Source organism: Pogoniulus pusillus, chromosome 15 (assembly GCF_015220805.1).
Source record: "Pogoniulus pusillus isolate bPogPus1 chromosome 15, bPogPus1.pri, whole genome shotgun sequence".
NCBI classification, from domain to species: domain Eukaryota; kingdom Metazoa; phylum Chordata; class Aves; order Piciformes; family Lybiidae; genus Pogoniulus; species Pogoniulus pusillus.
The window spans coordinates 4,040,418-4,063,648 of record NC_087278.1 but is presented as its reverse complement, the minus strand read 5'-3'; the positions used below and the strand labels follow the sequence as shown (position 1 = coordinate 4,063,648).

At 44.8% G+C, this 23,231-nt stretch overlaps 1 protein-coding gene across 19 annotated transcripts in view; it reads left to right on the top strand.

Moving 5' to 3' along the window:
- The window catches only part of ANKS1B (ankyrin repeat and sterile alpha motif domain containing 1B), a 449,942-nt gene that overhangs the window by 406,795 nt on the left and 19,916 nt on the right, over positions 1 to 23,231 (top strand). For all 19 annotated transcript variants that reach the window (XM_064154982.1, XM_064154981.1, XM_064154990.1 and 16 more), the window contains 2 exons: positions 6,338 to 6,466; positions 10,260 to 10,331. In XM_064154982.1, the coding sequence (XP_064011052.1) occupies positions 6,338 to 6,466; positions 10,260 to 10,331 (201 nt within the window). The remainder of the gene's footprint in view (positions 1 to 6,337; positions 6,467 to 10,259; positions 10,332 to 23,231) is intronic.

Below are 23,231 nucleotides of genomic sequence, written 5' to 3'. Positions count from 1 at the left end.
TGTTGCCATGGTGTCGCCCGCGGGTGTCGTGTCGCTGAGATGACAAACGAGAGTCCGTAACCTGTCCGCCTCCTCCCCGGGGTTGTGTGTGCCGCGCATCCGTGTGCCCGTGCAGTGTGGTTAGCCTATGTTTGGCTCTATGGTTGTCCATACAGGATGTGGAGGGGGATTGCCAGCAGCAGTCCTGCCCGAGGTGGGGAGCTTTGACTTCTGTTCCTGACGTTCTTTGTTTGCTCACCTTTCCTAAGTTGGAAACCGTGTAAACAGCTGGGTTTGCACAGTTTCACCCCCCACCGTGTGTTGCGCTGCCCTTTCTGTGTTAAGCGATAGGCTTTGCCGAGCTGAGAAGCACACTGTGTCTGCAGAGAGGCACTTGGGGGAGTTAGAGGGAAAGAGTGATGGTGCTGTGAAATTTTGTCCCCTGTGTGGCAGAGGCGCACCTGCCGCGCACGCGAGAGCAGCCCTGGTGAGCTGTGTTGCAGTCTGCAGCCGCCTGTGCAGATCACACGAAGCACGGCGTTGCAGAGGAGCTGTAGTTTTCTCCTGAACACAGGAACACCCAGGGTGGAAAAGATCAGGATCACCAAGTCCAACCTAAAACCCTGCTCTACGGGATTCACTTTAAACTATATCCCCAAACACCACATCCAGACAACATATCCAGGATTGGCGACTCCACCACCTCCCTGGGCAGCTCATTCCTGGGCAGTCCCTGACCACTCTCTCTGTGAAAAACTTCTTCCTAATATAAACCTCCCCAGCCTCAGCTTGAGGCCATTCCCCTTTGTTCTGTCTCCAGCTACCTGTGAGAAGAGACCAGCAGCAGCCTCTCCACAATGTCCCTTCAGGTAACTGTTGACAGCAGTGAGGTCTTCCTTCATCCTCCTGTGTTTCACACTAACCATCCCCAGCTCCCTCAGTTGCTCCTCATCACATTTATTCTCCAACCCTTCCCCAGCTTCCTTGCCCTCCTCTGGACCTGCTCCAACACCTCTGAATCGCTCTTGTGTTGTGGTGCCAAAAGTTGAACATAATTTCTGTCATATAACCCCTTCCTTGGAGCATTTCTGCCAGAGAGGAGCAGTTGTGGCTGCAAAGCTTTAGAAGCTCTTCAAATGTAGGTATGCCTTCAACCTGTTTCATTATTTCAAAAGCCAAAGCTACAAAGAGCTTTAAAAAAAAAAAAAAAACAAACAACAAAAAAGTCCTCTCCTTTTGGAATTAAAATGCAAGCAAATAATGAGGATTTGGCTGCTTCACAGAACTTTGAAAATCCTTACAACAGAGAGAAAATGATGAATTTTTTCAGCCAGATGCGTTGTATCTGTGTGTGCTCCAATGTGTTGTCATGGTGACCAACACGTTCCCATAACTAGGCATGAGGCTTTAACAGGTGAAAAGTTATTCAACGTGGTCCTTGTTAAAAATGACCACGAGCCACTCAAAAGCAGGCCTCTTTTTCTTTTTGCTTGGTTGGCTGGGCTTTTTTCTTCCCTCTAGCATGGGCTAACTTGAAGTAGCTCATAGCATCATAGAATCAACCAGGTGGGAAGAGACCACCAAGATCATCTAGGCCAACCTAGCACCCAGTCCTATCCATTCAACCAGACCATGGCACTAAGTGCCTCATCCAGGCTTGGCTTCAACGCCTCCAGGGACGGCAACTCCACCACCTCCCTGGGCAGCCCATTCCAATGCCAATCACTCTCTCTGCCAACAGCTTCCTCCTAACATCCAGCCTAGACCTCCCCTGGCACAACTTGAGACTGTGTCCCCTTGCTCTGTTGCTGCTTGCCTGGGAGGAGAGCCCAACCCCACCTGGCTACAGCCTCCCTTCAGGTAGTTGTAGACAGCAGTGAGGTCTGCCCTGAGCCTCCTCTGCTGCAGGCTGCACACCCCCAGCTCCCTCAGCCTCTCCTCATCAGGTTTGTGTTCCAGGCCCCTCACCAGCTTTGTTGCCCTTCTATGGACACCTTCCAGCACCTCAACACCTCTCTTGAATTGAGGAGCCCAGAACCGGACAGCATAAAAGCATTCATGGAATCTTTACTACTCTGGCGCCTGACTTGAGACCATTTTGTGATTATAAGTTCTTTATCTGCAAGATGTGGAGCAAGAAAATCTTTCCCAAGGTGACTGAGGCCAGAGAAAGGAAAGACACTGGTTAGAGGTATAGGGAGGTTAGAACACAGAAATATAGACAGTACAGCAAAAAAACCTCACGTGATAAATTGCACAGCTGTCTGATGAGCTGCAAAGTTAGATGAGGAATAAATTCTCTCTTGCCTTTCTACTTCATCAGAGAGATAAAAATCTCCATATGTGTATTATGTCATAAAAAATACATCAGCTTAAATGTTTGATTATTTCTTATAATTGCAAATTAAATATTCAAAGCAGAAAATCTTTTCCCTGTCATTTCTATTTTAAAAAAAATTAAATCAAACATCATAGCTGGCCCTGGATGGCAGTTTAAGAACACCTCTATACTGCTCAAAAGTGGATTTAAGAGCTTGTTGGAGGCACTCCATCTCAATACTTATATCACCCCTGAGTTATTCCATGCCATTTGCTCACATTTAGAACTGTAAGAATTGATATTTTTCTACCCCCGGCTTGAGACTTGGAATTTCAGGTCTTTAGGTAAAGACTTCTCCTACTTTGTGTTTTACCTGAATTGAATTGCCGTCATCACATCCTGGATCTCAGAATTTCAGTCAGCCAGATGAGGTTGACAGTCTTCCTGCAGAGGCTTTTAGGCCCAGATTTATGAAAGTATGCAGCTGTCTAAATCTTGTTTTAAAGACTTTCTTCCCTTTAATAAACAAAGAAAGAAAGGAAATTGCTTGGGGAATGTGTAATAGGAATTAGTAAGAATTAGACTTCTAAACATCTTCATGGCTGTGGGCTTTGGAGAGTGCCCTGTTATAACTGTCAATAGGTAATGTATGCTAGTAACAGTGTGGTTTGGCAAGAAACAAAAGGAAAGGAGACCAGAAGCCACTCCTGCTGAATATTTAAAAGGAGAGCACTGAATATTATAAAGGAGAGGACTGGAGCACCTCTTCTACGAGGACAGGCTGAGGGAGTTGGTTCTGGAGAAAAGAAGGCTCCAGGGAGATCTTACAGTGGCCTTCCAGTACCTGCAGGGTGCCTACAGGAAAGCTGAAAGGACTTTTAAAAGGACATGTGGTCACAGGACAAGGAGCAATGGTTTTGAACTGGGTAGATTTAGATTAGACATTAGGAAGAAGTTCTTTACTCTGAGGGTGGTGAGACACTGAAATGAGTTGCTCAGAGAAATTTTGGACACCTCATGCCTGGAAGCACTTAAGACCAGGCTGGATGAGACTTTGAGCACCCTGATCAGTGGGAGGTGTCCTTGCTCCATGGCAGAGGGGTTGAAATGAGCTATCTTTAAGGTCCCTTCCAATTCAAACCATTCTGTGGTTCCATGATGCAGTTACAAAAGCACATTTTGTGAGTATTGTATAATGCCTTCTTCCTCTGTCATAAGAATCCTTACCTATGAGATTTAGTTTTGTGCAGCTTTTTTCAGTAGCTGCTCCCTGTATAAGACACACAGAGATACATAATAGGTCTTCAAGTGCCATGGTCTGTCAGGAACAGCAGAAATCCTGTATCTCTGTGTTCCCTTCACCTCAGCTGTGTTGCCTCTTTAGCTGATCCTAGAGATGCATGCAACAACCTGAGCAATTCTGTTTTTTCTGACTTAAAAGGAGCAGGTACTAGGTCGACTGTGTGTATTTATAGAGCAATTACTGCATTCAAAAGATGGTCTCCACACAGTCCCTTTCTAAGTGTCTGGTATTCCAGTTTTATTAGCCTGGTTGAAGATTATTTCTCATTTCCTCATGGTTATTGCTTCCTAGCTCCTTGAATTGAACCAATATAAGAGGTAATCACCGTTCCTCTTCTTGTTGCCCTTCATTTACAGGCAGAAACAAAGCAATTCTCCATGGTTTTAATACCTTTCATGTAAGGGAATCAGAACTGTAAAATGATGTGCTCATTTCACTCCTTATCTACCCTGCTTACTGTGTCACTGCTGTGCATTTTCTGCATGTGAGGACACCCACTTGCAGAGCAGTGCAGCCATGAAAGGGTTGGGAGCACTTCCCAGGGTCAATTACTCCGTAAAGGTTCTGGTCCTATCTCATGCCCATCCTTGTGCTACCTCAGTGGAAAGAGCAGTGGTCAAAAGGTGTCTTTTCATAGCTTCTCTGTCCTGGATTTTTGTTAAATGGATAGAAGGTACCTCCTGAGATCTGCTTCCCCACCCAGGACATGCAGGAGTATATCTTTATTAGGGAAAAGGAGGAATATTTCAAGAGGTCTGTTTGGTGTAGCTCTTAACAGTCTGTAAGAGATAGCTGAGCACACACTGAGAATCTGTGATGGGTGCACTCCACCTTCTCTCACAGCAAATACAAGCTCCACAATAAAGATGCAGATCCTTACCCCTTGTAATACAATTGAAACCTTGTAACAACTGCTTCTTAGAGAAATCAGATTCCCACTTGAGATCAAACAGGATCAAAGTTTTTTACACGTTATCGATTCAAAAAGGGTTTAATTTCTGTGGATATAGAATGCAAAAAATCAGAGTAATTTCTCCTGCTGCTTTCCTTTCAAAACTAGAGGTCCAAGTCCTATCCATAGGCAGCTTAACTGGGCAAAACAGCAATTACAACCCTGTGTGATTTGCAGATGTTGCTCACAGCGCCAGGACCAGCTAGGTGCAACTTGGTTTATGATGTTCGCTTGCTTGAAGTTACCACATCAGCAGGGTAATGTTGGTGTTTCCAGACCCCTCTCTTGCTTTCTCATTGCAGAGCTGTGCAAATGTGTGTCAATTCATTATTGTGTGACACATGAAAATGCTGTACTTGTTTTGTTTCCTCTGTCCTGATTTAATTAGTAGGATGTGATAGTTTGCCAGACTTTGGCATGTCTTTGATAAGATTCTTTTTTTTCTCCATGTGTTTTTGATGCTTAACTTCTTTTTGTTTGAAAAGTCTTAACTTTTAGCCATATTCTGTTGTGAAGTGCTGGTGATGATTCCTTGCAATCTCTTTAACAGTTTGTAACGTTGGTGTTAATGCCATGCATCGGAAATGCACAGAGATATGTGCAGGGAAATGAAGAGGTTGCCTAATCCAAACTGAAATTATCACATAGGAGGCAATAAAACAGTTTGAGAGAACAAGCTGGGGAGGAAAGAGGAGTGGAGAAATCTGATCTCCAAAAGGCAGAGTAGGCAGAAGAGGGAAATGAAGAGGCAGACCAGACAAGTAAGTGGAGATGAGGGACTAGGAAGAGAACTCCATTCCCAGGTCATTTTCAGTTAAAGTGAGCTCACACGACTTTAAGCAGCATTCCTAACGTTGAGGACATGGGCAGTGTGGGCACCTGTGAACCAAAAGCAGGAGAGATCACAGTTAAAAACCAGATATTTTAATTTATATATTTTTTGGCATGAGTCTGTAAGGAGCCCAGAAATGCCTGCAGGTCAATCCAGGTCCCATAAAGTCGTGTCCAAAACAACACAATGACAGGTGAGAGAGCCAGACCAGCACTGCCATGCTGGAGGCATCCTGCACCAATGCCTATGTTGGCTCTTTTTAGAAGTGAAAGAGATTTGGCAGCAAACTTCAGTCCTGTCTATGTTATCTGAAGGCTTGGAGGAAAGAAGGGATATGACAGCTCAGGAAGGCAATCAATGAGAATGATGAATGTGGAAGGGCATTGTTAGCAACTCCACAATGAGACATCAAGAAGAGGTGATCAAAGGAGATATTCAAGAAGGAGATTAAAGAATGCCTCATATGTTTGAAGAATGTATAATAAGTCTTCAGATGAAAGAAAAGTCTCAGTTATTTAGCCATTTAGGAAAGTTAGTTATCAGTTCTATGTGCTGGCTAATGGAGGGCTTATTAACTCTGTAGAAGAGCTTGTAAAACACGTAGTGGAGTTTGTGGATGGCATTTTGGTGCATCTCATGAGGTTTCCTCCAAGCGCTCTCAGCCCCATGTATGTATTGTAGAGTTATTTTTGAGGAAGGTTTCCGGTGCCTAATCATTTTATTCTCAAAGCAAATAGATTTAATTAAAGCCTCATTAAACACTACAGCAGATGACTTTGGATTATAAATTAAAGGACGAGAATTGGTTGTAGGAGTTGTATTCCCTGATTTCAGTAACGCGGCTCTAAGTGTAGAAGATTAATTGTTGCTAATTGATCGCAGCAGCGGAGGGTTACTCTGTAGCAGATTTCCTTGCAGCTTCTCATCTCTCAAACAACTCTTGATTTTCAGACAGGAGACTGGGGAGAGCCTTCAATTACCTTACGACCTCCAAATGAAGCCACAGCATCAACACCTGTACAGTACTGGCAGCATCATCCAGAGAAACTCATCTTCCAGTCATGCGATTATAAAGCCTTTGTAAGTGCTGAGAGATGTAGTGCTTTGGTTTGGGGTGGGCATATTCACCCTGGATTTTGATTAGCTGTTGGGTGGTTTTCTTTGTATTTATAATGTCTTTTTCAATCACTTTTAATGAGACAGGGTACTACTTCTGAAATACTCCAATAGTAGTCAAGGGGAAACAAGGATGCACAGTGCTTTTTGCTATGGGTTTTGCGATCTATCACAGCAATGATGTTAGAGAAATGACATTGTGAGTGGCTGCATGTTGCAGAAATGACATTGTGAGTGGCTGTCTGCTGCAGAAGTGACAGTGGGAGCAATCCCCTCTACTTCTCATCTGTCACAAATTGCCATCTAATACTTAGAGAAAAGTAGTAAAACACCATATGGGATACTCACACCTATCTTAATGCTGTGTGCATAGAAGTTTTGTCGTGGCTGAGCCTTACACACCTTTTTTGGTGGAAGGGAGCTAAGGGAAATGGAGATTAGGGTCCTGAAGCAGTGTTCTATCTGTGGAGCAACGGCACATTGAAATCTCTCAGCTGATGACTACTTGAACCACCAGGAGCAGTCAGTTCTTTCAAGGCAGGGTGTATTTATTTTGACCTCCCGATAGCTGTAGCTGATTTCTCCTTCCCATCCCTGCAGAAATGAAGTTTCTCTCTACATTTAAAGACCATTGGGGTTCTCTGGCTGTTACAGCTGCTTGTGAAGGAGAAGTACAGGAAGTCATATTGGAAGGCTTTGGGTTTGAACATGAAAAACACCTTCCTGAAGCTCTGAATTCCCTGTCGACTGGGCAGTGAGTCTGGTGCTTCTGGAGAGCTGAAGATGTGCTTCAGCCCACCCATTTAGACTTTTCACACTTCCTTTTCTGACTTGGCTGCAAGGTGCTGATAAAGTTGCTGAAGGTGCTTCCCAGACCACTGTGCCCTCCTCAGAAGTGGCCAGCTAATGAAGCAAGGCCGACTTACCTTACAAAGGAAAGGGGCTCAGTAGATGCAATGCATTTAGCATAATAGCTGCTGGTTAAGCTCTTGTCTGGGATGTGAGTTTCAGATCCTCTTCACTTCAAAGAGCTTGAATCCTCAGTGGTTTTTAGGATAATACTCTATTAACCAAACACTGGAGTAACCTGAGAGAGAGTTGGGGGCAGCTGGACTGCTTTAAGGCATATCCAGAAGGGTAGGAATTGGAGACTAAGTGTAGGCGAGACAGAGCCTGGCTCCCACTGAGAAGGAACAGAGTGTTACAGGTCTGAAAAGGAAGCTCAGGGGAAGTTCTTTAGATACTTTCCACAGTTTTCAGTGAAGTGGACAGGTTTATCTCAAGAGTGCTTCTTATCTCATTACTTGTTCCAGCAATAAGTTCATAATCAGCTGTAACCTCAGTAGCAGATAGGAAGGTGTGTGGATCATTACAGGAATGAAGTTGGGATGGCCAGGAACATCTAAGTTGTTGATGATTCTTAGGAGGAAATAATCATTTAAATAAATCACAAATATCTTTGTTAAGGAAATACCTTCCCAGAGCTGTAATGACCTCAGCCTTAGGGAGTAAAACTCTGGCTTGGAAGTCAATAACGTCATGCAGCTGAACTGTTGGATGTCCTCTGTATTGCTCCCACATGCTTCGGGGTTTTGAGAAGCAACATTTCCAAAAGTACAAGAAGTCAAAGGAAAACAAAGCTCCCTCCTAGAATTTTGGATTTTTCTAACAACTAAATTGGACAGGACCTCTGTGATTTGTTTGTCTATTCAAGAGTCCACCCTGGGAAGCATTTCTGAATGCCTGCAGCTGAGGCTTTTTGCTGCTGTGCAGATGGGACAGGAGCTGTCTGTCTCTTTTGTTTCTTCCTCTTCTGCTGTGAGTCCAAAAGCTCTGCTCACTTCCCTTGATGCCTGACCAATTGGCAGTTTGCAGGGAAATACCAATTCGTTGTGCTGCAGTCTATTAAAATAGAATCAAACACTAAAAATTGTACACATTGGTTGCATCCTTCCCAGGGAAGGCTAAGGGCGGCAAAGATGTTGAACGGCAGGATCCAGAAAAAGATGCAGTTCAGCTTACAGACTAATAGAAATGTAGAGCTGACTTGCTCCAGTGTGTAAACCTCTCTTTTGTTTCATTTTCTAATTTCAGAGCTTGCTTTAAATTTGTTGTTCTGCTGCAAGGGCAATACTAAGCCATCCCATCAAATTAATGCCCACAGCCCTATTCACGTCACCATCGAGCCCCCAGCTGGACTTGCAGCTGCTTGGTTTCTGAATCTTTTACATCTGCAGTCCTCCAGGAATGCCCTTCATTTGTCCCTTTCTGCTTATGCTTAGCTGGTAGTGTTGGTGTTGCTCACCCTTCCATTTATAATGCCCTGTAAAGTGTTTCTCACTAATTACCACGTTGGCTACTGTCAATGTTGAAATATTTATGCATTTTCTTGCAGGTCAGAGACTCTTGCAGTACTCAGTGTGAACAGAAGGCTTTAAAGAAACTATCTGTATAGGTCATGAGACCAGAGGGGTGAAGCAGTAGGATTTCTGTTCAGTTCCAACTAGTATTCAGCTGTAACTGAAGTTGTTTTTGATGGGGTTTTGTTGAAGATGAAGCTAGTTCACTATCTGGTTGGGTTGGCATAGGCTGTTTCCAAGGGGAGTCAGTGTAGAATGAAAGGGGCCAGGCAGCAGCAGTCTTCTGGGAAGAGGCTCTTGTCCACAGTGCTTTCTCTCCTTCTGCAGTTCACCTACCCTTTTCTCACCAGTGGCATGACTTCTCTTCAGCTCCTATATTGCTCACTGAGACTGAAGGCTTAGCAGAAGCCATGGCATTGTGATGCACTGAGAATGCAAAGACATCTCTGTGCCTGGGGAGGAGAAGGCAAGGGATGGCTTCCTCTCCTGTTACCCCACTTAAGCAACCTTGCATGTGACACCATACAGAGAAACATTCTGTTGGCACAGAGCTGTATCAGTATGTGCACATCTACAACTGTACAAGCCCATAGCATGGTGTGGTGCAGAGAGGTACTAAGACCCAAAGGAGCAAAAGCTTCTGTCAGGGTGTAAGAAGGCTCAGACTTTCCATGCCACCAAGTGCCATAATGAGGAAGGGGCAGGTTGGAGAGGGGATGTGTCAGTGAGGATCTGGCTGCCTTGTGTACCCTGGAAGGTGAGCAGGCTCCTCAGACCATGGTGGCTTCCAGCAAGCTGAGCCGGGACCCAGCAGCAGCACCCTGCTGCCTCCCATCACCCAGCCTGCCTTCAGATCAGTAAAGGCTTCAAAATTACAGCTCAGGGTCAGGCATTTCTTAGGAAGAAATAATGATTTGAACACGTTTTAGGTTCAGATTTATTTTCTCTGCTGACACTGGGCTCTGCTGTTTGCACATAAATTAGTTACAGAAGGAGTACACAGAGGTGAACAGCAGTGCTGGCCTCCACATCCACGTGACTATTAGCAGCAGTATGAGTTTGGCAGATGGCAGCTAAAAAAAAAGAAGAGATTCTCCATCTTTTAATCACATGGCCTAATTAAGATGGGATCTGCAGCATTTGCTTCTTTTTTTTCAGTAAAGTGATAAGCTGGAAGACTTTCTGATAGCATTTTAAAGGATTTCATCTGATTGAATACTTGTTGCTGTGCATTCCTGTTTCACAGGCTGGTGAACACACTGCTTTAAACGATGCAGCAGAGAAGTGCAAAGTGAAAACAAAGCTTCTACCACTGCCTTTCTTAGGCAATTTTAGTGCATTTCTGCAGATGTTTGCCCCGAAATTTTAGTTGAGTTTAATGGATTTTTTTATTTTAGTATTTAGGTTCTATGCTGGTAAAAGAGTTGAGAGGCACAGAGTCAACACAGGATGCGTGTGCAAAGATGAGGGTAAGTTTCTCTACCATCTTAATATTAAATAATACCAACTCCTGATTACTTGTACAGTGCCCTTTTTCCTTCCTTCTAGAATGTTCTCTTACCCATTGCTTTTGCATTTACACTGCTGTTCAGTAGATCTGTTCTAACTTTTATCTTCATTTCAAGCCAGGGCAAAATGTAAAGGTGTATTTTTGCTTTGCATGTTGCAGCTAAGAAGAAGACAAATGTCTGCATTATATTTTCTCATGAGCCTTTGAGTGTGTTTTAAAGTATGTCACTCACTTTAAACTTGCCAATATCACACTGCTTTTATAAACAGAGTTTATAGCTCAGGTGGGATAATCTAGATTGAATTCATTACTGGGCAGCATATTAATGTTACCAAAGCCTTTGGTTTCCTCTGTATGGTCCAATCCTAAATAGAGTTTATAGCTCAGGTGGGATAATCTAGATTGAATTCACTCCTGGGCAACATATTAATGTTGCCAAAGCCTTTGGTTTTCTCTGTATGGTCCAATCCTAAATAGAGTTTATAGCTCAGGTGGGATAATCTAGATTGAATTCACTCCTGGGCAACATATTAATGTTGCCAAAGCCTTTGGTTTTCTCTGTATGGTCCAATCCTACAGTCACACAGTTCATAGAATCATAGAATCAACCAGGTTAGAAGAGACCTCCAAGATCATCCAGTCCAACCTAGCACCCAGCCCTATCCAATCAACTAGACCACGGCACTAAGTGCCTCATCCAGTCAATGGATGCTTTTACTTACATGAGTATTCTCATTCATTATCAGTTACTTACATGCTTATTAATTAAAGGATGGAAAGAGATCCAAATCCACTTCACTTGATGGTAGAAAGGCATTTAGGTTTCTTTCAAAGTGATAAGAAAATGTTCTCTTGTGGTGCTTTGGCCTGATACTGGTTTGCAGAAAACAACAGTGAGGCTCAGGCTACCTCTGCTGCTGGAAATTCCAAGCCACAGCTCAGCTACACAACTTATTCTCAGCTGTGGTTGTAACAAAAATGGACCTGTTCATAGAGATGGAGAACATTAGCATGGTCTGGCATGATTAATTAATGAACAACATAATTGTTTGGTAAGCTACTAGACGTGTAAAATTACATAGATGAATGAAGTGAAATCAATCCTTTCTTCTCTGGCTGGTAAGTCTTTTATGCAAGATGCCTCTGAGCTCTTGATGTAGCATTCAGGACAACTACAAAGCTGGAATATGTGTAAAATCCACAGGTCAAGCAGCTATTTCTTACTGCTTACATATCTGCAGAACACATGCTGTGGAAGCTGTTTTGGCTAAGGCCTGGCAGCTCTGGTGAGGCCATACCTTGAGTATTGTGTTCAGCTTTGGGCACCTCATTAGGAGAGGGATGTAGAGGTGCTGGAGTGAGTGCAGAGGAGGGCAAGGAACCTGGGGAGGGGCCTGGAGAATAAATCTGATGAGGAGCGACTGAGGGAGCTGGGGATGGGTAGTTTGAAGGAGAAGAAGAAGAAGCTGAGGGCAGACCTCATCGCTGTCTACAGCTACCTGAAAGAAGGTTGTGGAGGGGTTGGTGCTGATCTCTTCTCACAAGTAATTAGTGATAGAACACAAGGGAGTGGCCTCAGACTGGACACTAGGAATAATTTTTTCTGATTAAGAGTGGTCAGACATTGGAGTAGGCTGCCCAGGGAGGTGGTGGAGTCACCAGCCCTGGATGTATTTAAAAGTCATTTGGATGTGGTGCTCAGTGATACGGTTTAAGATGAACCTTGAGGAGTAGGGTTAACGGTTGGACTTGGTGATCCTGAGGGGCTTTTCCAACCTGAATGTTTCTGTGTGAGTTCACAGTTGCTGGATTGCCTCAAGATCTGTGGCTGTGCAGCTGATCACATGCCAATCATTCCTTACCTGGGCTTAAACCCCTCTCAGAGAGCCCAGCAACTTAACACAGAAGAATCTATAGTCACATACACTTGTTCTGGGGAATGAACTGAGGCTGCAAGCACAGCATCTTCCAATCCAGTTTGCACACTGTCAGACTTAGCAGTTCAATTTTTTAGGCATATGCCTGTGCAGATCTTAGGGCAGAATTTGACACCCTGCTAACATATGACAACTTCAGTAAGTTCTTTGACTGAACCAGAAAGCTTAACATCAAAACCAAAAAAGTCATTCTAAATAATTTACAGCTATTGCAAGGGTTTTTTTTTTATTTCCAAGGTTATTTTTAATTAATTTGGCAAAAAAAAAAAATTATAAACCTGAAAAATTAAGTGTTTAAAAGTAATTTAAAATAGACTTTTTTTTCCTATAGAAATAATAGAGCTGCACCAAGAGTCTGTAGTGGCATACAGGGTACTTATGTCACAGGCTCATAGGATGTTAGGGCTTGGAAGGGACCCAAGGAGATCATCCAGTTCAACCCCCCTGCCACAGCAGGACAATGCTATCTAACACAGATCACAGAGGAACACATCCAGACAGGCCTGGAAAGTCTCCACAGAAGGAGACTCCACAACCTCTCTGGGGAGCCTGTGCCAGGGCTCTGTGACCCTTACAGTGAAGAAGTTCCCCCTTGTGTTGAGGCAGAAACTCTTTTGCTGCAATTTACACCCATTGCTCCTGTTGTGGTGGTTTGGGTGTTCCCCACCCCCACACACTTTGGAAATCACTCAGACTAGACTCAGCCAGCTCTGGAAATTTGAATGAAGCTCATATTTACAGCTTAGCACAATATACAAGCAGATATTTACAGCATATACAGTTATAGACAGAAATATACAAGGTAGAAGGTAACACAGAAACACAACAGCCCTCCCAGAAACCTGAGTGCCCAGGAGGGGCTCCCAACTGCCCTTTTACCTTCCCTCTACCCCCTCTCAACCTTACCCCAGTCCCAAGGAAGAATGGAGGTTTGGCCAGGGAGTTAAGAAGCAAATCAGAGAAGTGGCAGAGAGGCTAGAGAGAGAAATGCAATTTGGAGCTCCCCAGCAGAAGTGCCCTATCGATGTTTGGATTCTGGTTCTTGTATCACTCAGTAAGCCTGTGAGTGAAATAGACATCCTCATTGCTGTCTAATACTACCTGAAGGGAGGCTGTAGCCAGGTGGGGGTTGGTCTCTTCTGCCAGCAGTAGAACAATGGGAGACAGTCTCAAGTTGTGCTGGGGGCAGTATAGGCTGGATGTTAGGAGGAAGCTGTTGGCAGAGAGAGTGATTGGCATTGGAATGGGCTGCCCAGGGAGGTGGTGGAGTCACCATCCCTGGAGGTGTTGAAGCCAAGCCTGGCTGAGGCACTTAGTGCCATGGTCTGGTTGACTGGATAGGGCTGGGAGCTAGGTTGACCTGCTTAATCTTGGAGGTCTCTTCCAACCTGGTTGATTCTATGAAAAGAATACCAGGGCAGCCTAGGCAAGAAGGAAAAATGGCTTGGTGAACTTCAGTCTTGATGCATTCAGCTTACCTTAATGAAGGTCTCTTCCAACCTGGTTGTGTCTATGATTCTGTTTTCCTTTTCACAGCCTGTAATCTAGTTCTTCTCACCAAAACATTCTAGCTAGCTTCAAACTAGCACACCTACCCTATATAATGCAATAATGAGGTTTATAAACATGTAATATTTCTACATTCTCCTTTGAAACCATTGTGCTGAGAGAATGTTTGTTTTCTGGTCTGAGGAGGGGTTTATTGCAAAGAAGTTTGAACAAAGCCATTCTTAAACAGGATTTCATCTATTCTTTCTATGTAGTCCTTTTAATCATATTCCTAGTCAAGTCAGAAGCAAAAACAACAACAACAACATTGACTTAATGAGAACAGATTATTATTTTAGCTAGAAAAAAATGTATCTTTTTCCTAAGCTTCCTCCCTCTGGTTGTGTTTTTGAACATTGGTGTTCACAAATTGGGAGCTGAGTTTGTCCTAAGACATCCTGAAGTGTTACTGTGATGTTTGTTACTGTCTTTAAATGCCACTGGCTTGCCATCAAGTATGTGGCTTCTTTTACAGTTGTATTTTACTTTAAATGTACTGAAAAGAACATTTCATTTACCCAAAAAAGGAAGTGCAAAGCTAGATGCAGTATTTGACTGCTTCTCAGGTTGTCGATTCTGTCCACTTGTGATTTTTATGTGGGGTTGTAGAATCAGTCAGGGTTGGAAGGGACCACAGGGATCAGCCAGTTCCAACCCCCCTGCCATGGGCAGGGACACCCTACCCTAGGTCAGGTTGGCCAGAGCCTCATCCAGCCTGGCCTTAAACACCTCTAGGGATGGAGACTCAACCACCTCCCTGAGCAACTCATTGCAGGCTCTCACCACTATCATGCTGAACAACTTCCTCCTCACCTCCAGGCTGAACCTACCCATGTTCAGCTTTGTTCCTTTCCCCCAGTCCTGTCTCTACGTGATAGCTTAAAAAGTCCCTCCCCAGCTCTTTTGTAGACCCCCTTCAGATACTGGAAGGCCACAAGAAGGTCACCTGGGAGCCTTCTCTTATCCAGACTGAACAACCCCAACTCTCTCAGTCTGTCCCCACAGCACAGCTGCTGCAGCCCTCTGAGCATCCTCCTGGCCCTTTTCTGGACACACTCCAGCATCTCCACATCCCTCTTGTAATGGAGGCTCCAGAACTGGGTGCAGTACTCCAGGTGGGGTCTCAGCAGAGCAGAGGGGGAGAATCACCTCTCTTGCCCTGCTGGCCTCACTTCTGCTGCTGCAGCCCAGGCTCTGGTTGGCTTTCTGGGCTGCAGGTGCACACTGCTGGCTCATGTTGAGCTTCTTGTCCACCAGCACCCCTGAGTCCCTCTCCTCAGGGCTGCTCTCCAGCCACTCACTGCCCAGCCTGCATTTGTGCTTGGTATTGCCTTTACCCAGGTGCAGGACCTTGCACTTGCTCTTGTTGAACCTCCTGAAGTTGGCTTGTGCCCACCTCTCCGGCCTGTCAAGGTCCCTCTGGCTGGCATCCCTGCCCTCCAGCCTGTCTGCTGCACCACACAGCTTGGTGTTGTCACCAGACTTGCTGAGGCTGCACTCAGTGCCATTGTCCATGGCACCCACAAAGCTGTTGTACTAACATGATAGAGCAGCATTTTGAAATGTTAGGATTCTATTTGGGTTTTTGCATCTCAAATCTATAGCATGATGCAATCTGAAACATGGGGGGGGGGAAGTATGTCACATATAACCTCCTTGAGGTCCTTCTCTGCAGTTTTTTAGTGTTTCTGGAGCCAGCCACATAATGTTTTTTAAAGAGAATGTGTGAAAATTAAGTACCTGATTTTCCTGTCAATGTGGTTTGAGCTTCTCCATCTTTTACCTGATCCTACTGCAAAAAATGTTGATATTCACTGGATGCCTTCCAGTCAGCAGATGCCCAAGGACAAAAGAAACCCATCAGTGGGGAAAAAAAAAAAGTATCTGGATACTAATCTAATCTGTATTCAGTCTTTCATAGATACAGAGAACCAGCATAAATGACATGTTTGCTGACTGCAGAGCTCTCACTGTTAGCTTGTAGATGCTTCCTGTGCTTTCAGATATTGCAGTTGATGGATTTGGGTCTCAAGGGAGGTGTCATAGAATCACAGAATGCATCGAGTTGGAAGGGACCCTTGAAGGTCATCGTGTCTGACCTCCCTGCAGTGAGCAGGGACATCAGCTAGCTCAGGTTGCTCAGGGTCCTGTCAAGTTTGACCTTGGATGTCTCCAGGGGTGGGGCCCTAACCACATCCCTGGGCAACCTGCTGCAGTATTTCACCACCCTCATTGTGAAGAACTTTCTCCTTGTATCTAAGCTAAATCTGCCCTGCTCTGAGACTGTCATGTGGATATCCCTTGTGCCTCTCCTTAGAGGGGCTTACAGCAGCCTATTTCTGTTATAGCTTAGTGGTGAAAGGAGATGCTAAATCTTCTATAATGTGATGATACAAAAACCCAAACAACCAAAACCCCCAAACCCTGGAACCTCTGTCTTTAGAACTCTTCTTATCTGTCCCCTGTGCTTCTTGTGCAGCAGTGTGCTGCAGGGGGCTTACAGCAGTCTCCTCCTGTTATAGCTTAGTGGTGAAAGGAGATGCTAAGTCTTCTACAATGATACAAAAACCCAACCAAACAAAACCCCCAAACCTGGGAACTTCTGTCTTTAGAACTCTTCTTGTCTGTCCCCTGTGCTGCTTGTGCAGCAGTGTGCTGCAGGGGGCTTACAGCAGTCTCCTCCTGTTATAGCTTAGTGGTGAAAGGAGATGCTAAGTCTTCTACAATGATACAAAAGCCCAACCAAACAAAACCCCCAAACCTGGTAACTTCTGTCTTTAGAACTCTTCTTGTCTGTCCCCTGTGCTTCTTGTGCAGCAGTGTGCTGCAGGGGGTTACAGCAGTCTCCTCCTGTTATAGCTTAGTGGTGAAAGGAGATGCTAAGTCTTCTACAATGATACAAAAGCCCAACCAAACAAAACCCCCAAACCTGGGAACTTCTGTCTTTAGAACTCTTCTTGTCTGTCCCCTGTGTTTCTTGTGCAGCAGTGTGCTTCAGCAGGGCAGATGATGGATTTGTTTGGGGAAAATCATGCAGATGGAGTAGATGAGGCTCAGCATGGGGATCAAGGTTATGCATGCTTTTTGTTCCCACCCAAACTGCAAACTCTTGCAGCCATCCAAAAATATGGATATTTGGCAAGGCCTGTGCCTGTTAGAGGGATTATACTTTGTTTTTCCCATTCACATTTGCACTCCAAGGATGGATTTATATTTTATGCTTTCCTTTTTGTTTCCAGCTATTTTCCCTCACCAACTCCCTCTGCAGTCAGCAGCACTGTCTCCTTATCTCCATTCCCCACCTGCTGTAAACTGACCTTTGCTACTTGGAGATTAAATCTTGCTGTCTTGGCCAGAATAGGTTTATTAATTATTTTTGAGAGATGCCTTCAGGAACTTAGGAGCTTTCATCTTTCTCAGCATGGAATAGGAAATGTTACAAGTTGTGTTTCGAATCAGATGACTGCGTTCACTTCAAATCACCATAGGAGCATGGAGTGAGAATAAAACCTGTTTACATCAAAATAAAGAAAGGGAATCAAGTTTAACTGCAGCTAGGAACAGACTTGTTCTCTACAGTAGACTCTTACCTGGCATCTACACATCTGAATTCCTTCACCAGGTAGGAAGGGGATGCTTTTTACTTGCTGGCATTAGCATAGCAGCAAGCTATACTCTGTCCTTGCATACACCCCCTGAACTAGGCAGATATTTACTGCAGCAGTAGGGAACTTAGATTTTGGGCTTGGATTCTGTCACCTTCCTCGATGTTATTTATCTTTATTGTTGGAAGAGAGGTTCTTACATTTCCAGTCAAAGTTCTGGGGAACCAGCAAGTTAGTTCTGTTCATGGAGCAGGTGTTTGAGTAACTTGCTGGCTTAAGACCAAAACGGCAATGTTGGAAGTAGTACAAAATCTGCTTCTCTCATTTCTGGAGAGGAAGATGAAGCAGAGTTGACTCCTTCACTGAAAACAGGCAGGGTCTGGGGCATTCCTTAATTTGTCTTCCTGAAGAAGGAGGACCTGGATACAGGTGGCAGTCTTCTTGTTTCTGATAATCCCTTTCTACTTTTCAATCTTCATTTAATTTCTCTCTCCAAAGCAGGAATGTCCACCATCGCCCCCCTGGTGATACTAGCCAGGCAAATACCATATCAGGATCAAATACTGTATTTGAGGACTTAGATTCTTCAGTCTCTGTTCTCCTGGGACTCATAGCTCTGTGTCTCCAATGTGGCCACTGCTTTGGGAGGGTCTGCAGTGGGTATTACTCAGAAGGGAAAAACAAATTGGTGAGAGGTCCTAAAGGTGTTCGATCCTTATGTACGCTCACATCATGCCATCCCATGTTCTTCAGAGGTCTCTATGTCCCTGAACTCTCTGTCTGAAAGGAATCCAAGGAGGAATCCAAGGTGAAGGAAGGAGGGATGTGCTGCCATTTCAGCAGCAGATGAGAGTGCACAGATATTGCAAGAGCAAAGCAGATGAGCTGCAGGTGCACCGCCAGTGCAGCGTTCATATTAATGATGTAGCTCGGAGGCATCCACTAATTGTAGAGAAGCAAACAAGCTTGTACCACAGGGATTACAGATGCTGCCTTATTCCAAGAGGTATTAAATCATGTCAGTGATGCATTTTAAAGCCTTTTGAACTGACAGGAGTTAATAAATATTTGTTACAAGGCAGGTAGCTTCAAAACTAACTGGTCAAATGCGAGCTTTGACTTCATATTTCAGTTCCATCTCGTGCGTGACGTTGTCAAATGTGATTCACTCAAAAGGAACTGTTTAATGAGGCTTCATAAGCCTTAAATAAGTAATAGACTTATGGATATGTTAGGATGTTGCAGCAATACATATTTTGAAGCATGCAGTCTGAGGCCATTTGGAATTAATAGTTGCACCCAGTATGGGAAACATTCAGATCCTCGTAGTGAAGTGGATTCCAGTACATAATTGAATTGTAAAACTGCCAGATGCAATCTTCAGGTAGCTATTAAAAGCCAGTGCAGAACAGAATTAGCAGATTCATTTGCAAAAGTAAAAAGACAAGAGGAAAACTAAAGATTTTACAGGCTCATAAACTTGTACTCAATTTATGGAATTGTTAGTGCCTTGATGTAGTTAACTAATGCCTTTTTACTGTGTGTTTGCCAGATCGAGTACAACTACACGTGCAGTAAAACCTAACAATGAACAGAGCTTCGTTCTGGCCACAGGATGAAAAAGTAATCCAGTTATATGTCTAAGTATGTGAAAGTGGTCAAGATGGCAAAGTAGAAGTACCTTAGTGTATCTGGTTCCTCTTGGCAGGAAATAAATAGAGACAAAAGTGTTTTGAGAGTGGCCTCGATTACGTTGTGTGCCATGGTATAGCAAGCCAGTGTGTGAGCTTAGAACCATAGAATCAACCAGGTTGGAGGAGACCTCCAACATCATCCAGGCCAACCTAGCTCCCAGCCCTGTCCAATCAACCAGACCATGGCATTAAGTGCTCCATTCAGTCTTTTCTTAAACACCTCCAGGGACAGTGACTCCACCACCTCCCTGGGCAGCCCATTCCAATGCCAATCACTCTCTCTGTGGAAGAACTTCCTCCTAATATCCAAGCTAGACCTCTCCTGGCACAATTTGAAACTGTGTCCCCTTGTTCTGTTGCTGGTTGCCTGGAAGACGAGACCAACCCCACCTGGCTACAGCCTCCCTTCAGGTAGCTGTAGACAGCAATGAGCTCTGCCCTGAGCCTCCTCTTCTGCAGGCTGCACACCCCCAGCTCCCTCAGCCTCTCCTCACAGGGCTGTGCTCCAGGCCCCTCACCAGCTTCATTGTCCTTCTCTGGACACCTTCCAGCACCTCAACATCTCTCTTGAATTGAGGAGCCCAAAACTGGACACAGCACTCAAAGTGTGGCCTGACCAGTGCTGAGTACAGGGGCAGAAGAACCTCCCTTGTCCTACTGGCCATACTGCTCCTGATGCAGGCCAGGATGCCATTGGCTCTCTTGGCCACCTGGGCACACTGCTGGCTCATCTTCAGCTACTATCTACCAGCACCCCCAGGTCCCTTTCTGTCTGGCTGCTCTCCAGCCACTCTGTCTGTAGCACTACTTGGGATTGTTGTGGCCAAAGCTTCTTAGACATCATGCTCTGTATTTGTCCCTGGGATTACTATTCAGCTGCTTTGTGTGTGTGTGCACAGAGATTCCATGTCTTGGACAGTACAGAAGTATTCAAACATGCTGGTTCAGCATTCTCAGCTCGGCACAGAACAAGATATTGCAGTACAGTCCTGGTTTGAAAGGGTTAAAGGCTCTTTAGGGTTGTAGGGTTTGTAATTGCATATGTTTGGTGTTTTAAAAGAAAGAACAGCTAGTTTGTATCACTTTATTCATAGAACAAAGTCCTCTGCCTCTTAAGCCATTGTTAATTAACTTGATTTGTTAGGCATGCTGCCTGGTGGATCTCACATTAGTTGGATTTGAGTTTATAATCTAAAATGCCTGGCAGTTCAGCGCAGCCTTTTATATCAGCATCAAAACACAGGTGGAAATGTTTTACCCACTTGAGACAATTTGTAGCCCTATATTATGGAGATCTGTTTAGAATCTGCTTGTAAGTGTAGGGGACTTTTTCAGTGACACTAAAGAAAATTCATAAACAAGATCAGAAGCAAGCTTGCACTCACTCCCTCTGGCACTGCTGCTCTTGCATCCCTTTATAACCAGTTTCAAAGGGAAGAATTGGGAGCAGCCCTGACCAAGGTTGTTCAGGGGTTTGGCACTGTCTCACATAACAGCAAGTTGAGATGCAAGCTCAGGAGGGTCTTAAATCTAGACCTTTGTTGTAAAAGTAAGCACTAGAATAACCAGACAGTTATTGCAGGAGATGCCTTTCACTTCCTTCTGCTGGATGGATCTCCATTCCAGGGGGTGAGGGGATGAAGCAGCCTCCCTGCAGCAGCTGCATCCAAGTACAGGCAAGGCTGCTATTCCTGACATTCTTCGTGCTGAAGGAAAATATGCTCCATAACTTTTGGGGGGTTCTGAGGAAGCTGAACATATGTCAGACTGGATGTAGGATGATGATGCTTTCTCCCATCTTCCTGTATTTGCAGTCAAACCTGCTCTATGGTTCTTGAGTTCCACATGGCCTACTTCCATGTAGTCATCTATCTGTCTGCTAAGAAGTATTTCAGCAATGGGACTAAAGCTTATTTGGCACTGCAGAGTGGGCAGCATTAAGACTTCTTACTGCAGGAGCGAGCGTACCTGAGGAGCCAGGGCACGCACATCTGTCCTCGTGTAGATGACCAGCTGATCAGAGCCAGGCAGTGGCAGCAAGCCTAGAATGTGCCTGCTGTTCATCCAGAGAAGTCTCCTCAAGAAGTGCAGGAAAAGAAAGAGCAGAAGTTACAGTCACAAATGATGGAGTTGAGAGGGGCTGTGACCAGTTCCAAGCTAGTGAGCGCTTGCCCCAAGATGGGATCCTGTCACTGCGATTGCTTCTACATGAGATAAAATCTAATCCTACTCCTATGGCACGAACATGCCTTGGAGCATTAGTCCATATGTCAGCATGCAGATGACATCCAATGCCAGCCTTCAGCTGTGGCTCCTATGACTTTGGCTCGAGTCCATATGCTTCCCATAGAGGCACCAGATGGACAAGAATATTTTGCCATCTCATCGTGTCCTCACAAAGTCGATACGGTGGCTAGAACCTGAAAAGCCAGAGGAAAGGGAAGAGTGGCTCCTGGGTCCCACCTTCTCAATTTCTTGTCCCTGGCCCAGGTAGAGAAGGGCACTTGGCCTGCAGAGAGGTGTGAAATGTCTGACCGTGGAAGCTGTGGGACTTCATCTCAACGGCCCAGAATTTAGAGCCAAAGCAGTTCCAGCGCCTGAGTGAATGGTATTTGTGTTGTATCTCTGAAAGCACACATTAGACATGCTGGCAGCCACCTCCTTCATTAAAAAGAAAGGAACAAGCAAATAGTATGAGCTCACCATGGCAACTCAGAACTATTGAAGTCTGGAAACTGCTTGGAAATCATAATTATATGGTGGACTTCAGTCACTCTGTCACTGGCCTTGGAGCAGGGTGAATGCTGTGTGCTTTTCCTGACAGCACTGTCACGAGAACACAGGGTGTTATTGCACTGCCTGGGTGCACAGGTGCAGAACTGTACCCCAAAAGGACATTGCTACACTGAACTCCAGTCTTGCAGGACACCTTTGCAGAAACCCCACTGTGGTTTGTATGGTTTGCAGACTGACAAGGGACAGCCCCTGCTCCTTAGCAGCTGAGACAGTTTGCCTTAATGAATCAAAAATGTCACCAGTCTCTGATTCATTTGCTAATTTGCCAGCTATCAGTAGTATCTTGATGAGCTCTTTCACTCGGGCAGAGTCTTCTGGCAGTTCACAACCTTGCTTAAATACTACAGATCAGGTCTGCTCTAGACAAACCCAGGTGAAGGTGGAGCAGCAGCTAAGGAAGGTGATTAAATTACAAACTCCTGGTCTAGATGAAACAGGGCTCCCAGGCGGTTAGTATAACATGGCCTTGCCACCAGGAAGCTTCACACCTTTCTGGCAAATGGAAGATAGTGCAAATTAGAGTAAAAAGCTAAAATAAATTAGCTTAGTAGCCGTCTCTGTACAGCCTGTTGGAGGAGAAGAGGAATTTTGCTGCTAAGGGGGCGAGGAAGGAGATAATTACAATAATCAAACTGGGAGACAAAGAGCTCCTGAGTGTAGCTGTCGGGCTGGAAAGAAAGGACAAAAGTTGGATGATTGCTGGGCTGCCAGATGATTCAGGTGATGTTGTCGTATTTGTGAGTGTTTTGTCTGCTTATGAGCTCATGTGGGGCATGGTGCTTGATACCATGATCCGCTGCAGCTTCCCTGCACTCACTGTTGTGCTCTCCATGCCTTGACCTGGAAATGCATGGGAAGGCTCACCTGAGGTCCCCTGTAGGCACTGAGACCTGCACCCCCAGGTATGTGCTCACTCTGCTTTTCTCAGGGCTGCCCTTTCTTTCTCCACAAGCCAATTGAATTAGTCTCTTCCTTCAGACCTGGTTAGATTTTTCCAAGATGTTTTACCATTTTAGCTTTCCTTTTTTCAGAAGTGCCCAAACTTCTGGGTGAAAGGAGCTATCTCCAGGATAAACTGGCACTTCTTGTCATCTTGATTCTTATGTTGCTTGCTGAGAGAGGCAGCCATCCTCACTATCACACACAAAGGTGGGGCTCTGCTCGAAACTTTAATTAGAGCTTTCAGCCTTCATGGCACAGACACTAATTGCAGAATGTAGCTGGATCTGCAGCATGGAAATCTGTGCTGGCCAAAAATGGAATCTCGTTTGATTCTGGA